Raw genomic sequence first — 6,000 nt, 5'->3', positions numbered from 1 at the left:
AACTCCACACGTTGTTCAAAATATTATAACTGCAGTAATTTTTGAACTTAAGTTAAATGATTTTAAATGAGTTAGAAGGTTGTAATTACAACATTTTAACTGAAGAAGTATATGTTTTCGACAAAAAAACGACTTCCAATTTGTCATGTCATGTTTGAGATCAATTTGAAGAAAGTATGCGAGTGTATGAGCCAATGAGCCAATTTTTAAATTTTGTAGAAATTCTCTCTGAACTGATTTCAAAAAATTAAAAACTATTTGCTAAAGCTCGATAAATTAGCGATAAGTTTCACGAGACGATTGGTCGAGCCGTATCTTTAGAACCAGCAGAAAAGTACAAACAATTTCGTCCATAATTTCGCAAAAAATACTAAATCTATTTTGAAAATTTAAAAACAGTTCAAAAGTATCAGTTTGGAATTGTGCTGAATAGTTCTTCGCAATGATCGGTCAGACCGTTTCTATGTAATTAAATGTTAGATTTTTTCCACGCTTAACGAAAATTACAAAAAGTTCATAGTAAACGGATATCCTAACGGATATCCTAAAATATTAGGTTTTTCGTAAAAATGAAAATTTTATTTTCTACCACTAACAGCTGAAAATTTTATTCAATTAGCCAAGTCTTATTTTTAACTTGAAAATGAAAATGTTTGCATATCTTCACGTTTCAGAGGTTTCTGTATATTTTGGCATACCTCAAAAATAATGGATGTATGTGTGGGTATGTGTGGAGATAATTTTTCGTCGACGATTTCGGGCGTACAGATTATCCGATTTGAATTGTTCAAAAAACATTCGATTCCTATTAATGAGGAGACATGTCGTATAGTTTTTAACAAAGACAAAGCTTAACACACTATAGAACGGATCAACCGATTTGAATGATCCAAAAAACATTCGATTTGTAATAATGGGGAGATTAGATTATGGCAAAGGCTGGCCTAGCCGTTTCGGAGATATAGAGCTAAATGTGCAAAAAATGGCAGTTTTTGAGAGAACTAAGCATCCGATTTGAATGAGTTAAAACACTTTCTGCTTGTGTTGACAAAACGATTGCTTTTTAGGGAAGAAACTTGTTTATATAATTTTTTTTTTAATTTCCAAGTCTCTTTGATATCCATAGATTCATCACCAATTTTGCCCAAAATCCATTGTAATGATCTTCGAATGTAGTTTAAAATGTGACAATAATTCCTTGATCTAACTTGATCTTTATATAACCTGGAGCAGTTCTTTCTTTTTTGGAAATATATGCCCAATGTAGCATCATTTCCACCAATGAGCAGTCTCATCGTTATTAAAGACCTGGTGTGCCGTGTATCCACCTTTATCAATGGTTATTGTAGTGACAAGCGTTTTCTCATAGATCAAACCACGGTTTGCTGGCAACAAAACTGGATTAATACCAGTTTCTCCAATTTCCTTAAAGTAGTTATAAGTTTTCAAGGCTTTGTTTTTAATAATATTGGCGCTTAGTAGAATTCGCTTTTCGAACAGTCTTCAATCCAGATGCTAAGAGCTTTCCATCTGCTCTATTATTGCTGCCCGAGGACCAGATATTATATTGAAAGCGATTGGACTGCCTGCGGTAACAGATTCTCTAATTTTTTTTATCATTTCTTCCAATCCGTATGAACGCTTCATTTAAATTGAATGATTTGGCGACATGTCATATCTCGATATAAAATTTCTAATTTTGTTCTTATAGAGATAAAATGTCTGTTAGGAAGTTTTTTTTATTTTCGCCAGACAAAGCTCAAAAATACAAATTTATGTAGTTACTATTATCTTTGTAATAAAAAAATAGTACTACTTATCCAAAAATATTTTATTCACGAATACTAACAGGAATAAATTATTAAAGTGTGCTTAAGTATAAATAGTTAACAAAAACTTAGTCAGAAAATCTTGTAGTACGTGCACGTTTGAATAAGAATGGTGAAATACTAAACCTTTTGCACATAAAAGCTTTTTCTCATTGATTACATTATTGTACTGAGATTTCCTTCACTTCAAGTTAGACAAAGTTCATGTATGTGAATCCGTGCTGTAGAAGTATCGTGTTAGGCGGGGATAATATAAAATCCAATTAAGTAGTGCATGTCATTGTGCTTTAAGGCAAATTGCTGAAACTTCCAGTACCAAAAATTAAATTTTTTAAGGAAAATTCAATTTTCTTTTGGAACTCTGAAAAAAAACTATTTTTGAGGTTTTTAAAATTTTTGAAAAGAATGACCTTTTTGAAAAATTTAATTTCTTCTATACTTTGAAAATTTTTAACTTTTTTTCAAAGCAATTGCTATACATTAGCTGCGTTGAAACGAAATATCGAAGCCCGTAGGCGTCGCGTCACAGTAAAACGGATAAACATTGATACGGAACCCATAAAAAAGTAAACAGAATTTGTTCTTATTATTAAAATATTTAAAAAATACGTGATGATTTGATGTGCATATGCCTAATCGATCATTCTTATGCGTCTTATGATTTTTTTTTCACTTTTTTATAACGTTTCCGAAACCGCTAGACTTACTCTTCCAAACTTTTCACCAGTTCTTCATTTCGTCAATACCAATTAAATTGTTTTTTGGATCATTCAAATCGGACCCTCAGTTCTCTCAAAAATTAAAATACCATTTTTGACATTTTTTGCCACGTATCTTCGAAACGGCTGGACCTGTCTTTGCCAAAAACTAATCAGTACGTCTCCTTATTAATAGGAATCTAATGTTTTTTAAATTATTCAAATCGGTTGATCGGTGTCACCGAAATCGTAGTCGAAAATTTGTATCCGCACACACACACACGCACGCACGCACACACGCACATACAGACACACATACATCAATTTTTTCTAAGGTATGCCAAAATATCCATAAACCTTTGAAACGTAAAGATATATACAAATTTTCATTTTCGATTTTTCGGCGATTACTGTAACTTACCCTTAGGGAAGTTAAAAAACAAAATACATATGAAATAATGCCGATACTAATCATAAAATAGTAATAAAATAATAAATACAAAAAATAAAATATTAAAAAAATTATTATATCCATGCTCATAAGCTTGGTGTTAAATTTGAACATTAACAAATTAAATGTGTTATTAAACAGATGGCTTGCCTTAGCTATCAAAAAGCCATCTTGACTTTTTTGACAGCATTCCGTTAAATATTTTCATACCCAATAAATAGTTCACTCGATTTCGAAGCATATCATTACCGAATATATTTACTCTTGTATAATAAAATAGTTAATTCGGTTTGGTTCTTTTTTCAGTGGAAATTCGCATTTTGTGAGGCTATTGTGGCCAAATAATTCAGCATTTTTGGATTCGCATTATTTCCGAGTCAACAACAACCAATCTCAAAGCATCAATGGAACATTGCTGATAGAGTTGCCCTTGAATACGAGACACTTGCTTTATTCAGAATATGATTATAATGTAAGTATTAAAATAACCATTATTATATTGTATGAATATGAACTCCACCACTTTGCTTTTTGCACTAACTTTATTTCATAAAGAACTAAATTAAATACGTTCCGAGACCCAGATTTGTTCATCATCAGTGTAATTTTTTTACATTTATTATGAATCCAGCAATACTGAAGTTTCCCTCTAGTTGTTTATATTATAATCATATCTATTCTTTTGGATTTTGATCTCTAAGATTTCTTTTTTAAATATTCCTACACACAGTCACGTTGCAATTTTTTGTGAGCCCCCACATCATCAACTGCTAATTTTTAAAATTATTACCTTTTTTACTTTTTCTGTACTCTTGTAACGTTGGATTATTAAAAAAATAATAGTAAACTACAGTAAAGTTAAAAAATTTGTTGTCTTTTTTATGGTGATTTAACAATGACTTAAAATGCCTCCACACTAGAATACTCCCTCCAGGAAACACTGCCTTGGTTTTAATACATTATTAGTTGATTTTTTCTGATCCACAAGATTTGGAATTCACATTGGAATATACCAACGCCCAAAACATTTGAATAAACTTCGTAAATATTGCATCATCACTTTCCGAATTTGGACATTTATTGATATCGTTTATGCAATATATAAAATTATTTGCAATAAACAAAAAAAAATCAACACAAAAAAGTCTACAACTATCTGCATTCGTCACAATAGTCCTACAATAGTAGGCGCCTTATGTACCCAATAATAGTTCGATTTCTAAATAATATATAATATAAAAATATCAAAACATTCATTCATTCATTTTCAATCAACATAAAACAACACCCAAAGGTGTAAACATATTATAAGATTGTAAAATGATTCGATTAATTTTATAATAGTTATTTTTATTACGATATTTTGAATTATTTTCATAAAGTAATAATAATATAAACTTACATGAAATGACTTCTCTGTAGCACGTGCCATCAATTTCACAGATCAAATACAAAGGAATGAGCAAAATGCATTTTTATAATAATTTTCATTTTCAGGGAATGCCGTTATTCAGTCGAGGTTCAGCAATTCTGAAATACAATAATAAGACGTTTTTGAACAGCAAATATGAATGTAAATCAGAAAACAGGTAATGTAAAAAATTATATTATAATAAAAATTATAATTAAATTAAATTATATTAAATTATATAAATTATATTATAATAAGTAAAATCCTAGAGGGCATTAACATCAAGTAAAAAAAGAAAAGAAAAATTCTAAATCATCTTTATTATTTCAGACATTGCGATATAAAATTTTATATCATCAGTGTATATGATGTAAGGGGTACATTAATAATATCTACATATATATTTTATATATATAAAAATAAGTCGGGTTTTCCTTCCTGACGATATAATTCCAGAACGCACGAACCGATTTCGACAATTTTGCATTCGTTGGAAATAAATAGCTAAGAAAATTAGTGCATGGCATTGTGCCTTAATGCAAATTGCTGGAACTTCACGCACCGTAATTAAGAATTCGAGTAATGACATTTTTGAGAATTATCAGAATTGTTCTTAGTTAAGTCAACGAGCAATTCTTGCCGCAAAGAATAATGATGTACACGCACTGAATTTCACCATTCAATCAAAAACTGCTTGCGATTTGGTGACATACCAATGATTCCGACTGGTCTTCCGTTTGACTTCAAACGATTGCAATTTCCAGTTTGCCTTGCGTTCGCAATGACAACTAACAAGTCGCAAGGCCAATCGCTTAGTGTTTGCGGGAAAAATTTCAAATAGATTATTTAGAAAATCATTGTTTTTCACATGAGCAGTTATACGTTGCCTGCTCACGAGTTGGGAAACCATCCGCTTTGTTTATGTTAACGTCAGACCAAAAAACAAAAAATGTGGTTTACCAAAGAGCACTTCAATGAAACGGATAATTTGCGGATTCACTTTCATTTATTTAGAGAAGTTCAACTAAAAAACACTTCATTTTTGTAATCGAAATAAATTTATTACTGTTGTGTAATAAAATCAAATTTTTCGTTTTCAAATATAAAACAAAAAATGTCTTCATCTTTCTCACGAAACCATCTGGTGGCGAAACGGAGTTTCGTCGGGTTTGCTAGTTTATTTATGATAATTACGAATGGGTGCATACCCCTTACAATGAAAACAAATACAACGAAAATATAAAATATAGAATTTACACGCAACGCTACAAATGTCAGCAATGAGTCTTTAAGTAATTTTTCTCTAACTATTACAGACACTTGGATTTTTTAATCCAAACTGCATGTGCAATAAAAGTTTTAACCGAATGTCATATTATTAAATTTAAAAATATTTATTATAAATATGCAAAAAAATACATGAAGCCATCTTCAACGTGGACTAGAGTACGCTAAGGACTCTGTGGTACATTTTTCATTAATCGTGCAACATAAGAATTATACTTATATTATGGTATATCACGGATGGTACATTGCGTGAACACCATGCTTGAAACTTTTCGAGTCCGAATCCGAATTTTCCTGGGATGAATCAATTACTCTGTTTTATAT

At 30.5% G+C, this 6,000-nt stretch overlaps 1 protein-coding gene across 1 annotated transcript in view; it reads left to right on the top strand.

Moving 5' to 3' along the window:
* Positions 1-6,000, top strand: part of LOC113375923 — a 112,003-nt gene that overhangs the window by 68,093 nt on the left and 37,910 nt on the right. The window contains exons 37-39 of the mRNA XM_026615862.1: positions 1,370-1,431; positions 3,285-3,450; positions 4,476-4,567. Coding sequence (XP_026471647.1) covers positions 1,370-1,431; positions 3,285-3,450; positions 4,476-4,567 — 320 coding nt within the window. The remainder of the gene's footprint in view (positions 1-1,369; positions 1,432-3,284; positions 3,451-4,475; positions 4,568-6,000) is intronic.

The sequence above is a fragment of the Ctenocephalides felis genome, unplaced genomic scaffold (genome assembly GCF_003426905.1).
Source record: "Ctenocephalides felis isolate EL2017-DRISC unplaced genomic scaffold, ASM342690v1 CF-g0.4_SCAFFOLD_01886, whole genome shotgun sequence".
In the NCBI taxonomy this organism is placed as follows: domain Eukaryota; kingdom Metazoa; phylum Arthropoda; class Insecta; order Siphonaptera; family Pulicidae; genus Ctenocephalides; species Ctenocephalides felis.
This window is presented reverse-complemented; position numbering and strand designations above follow the sequence as displayed.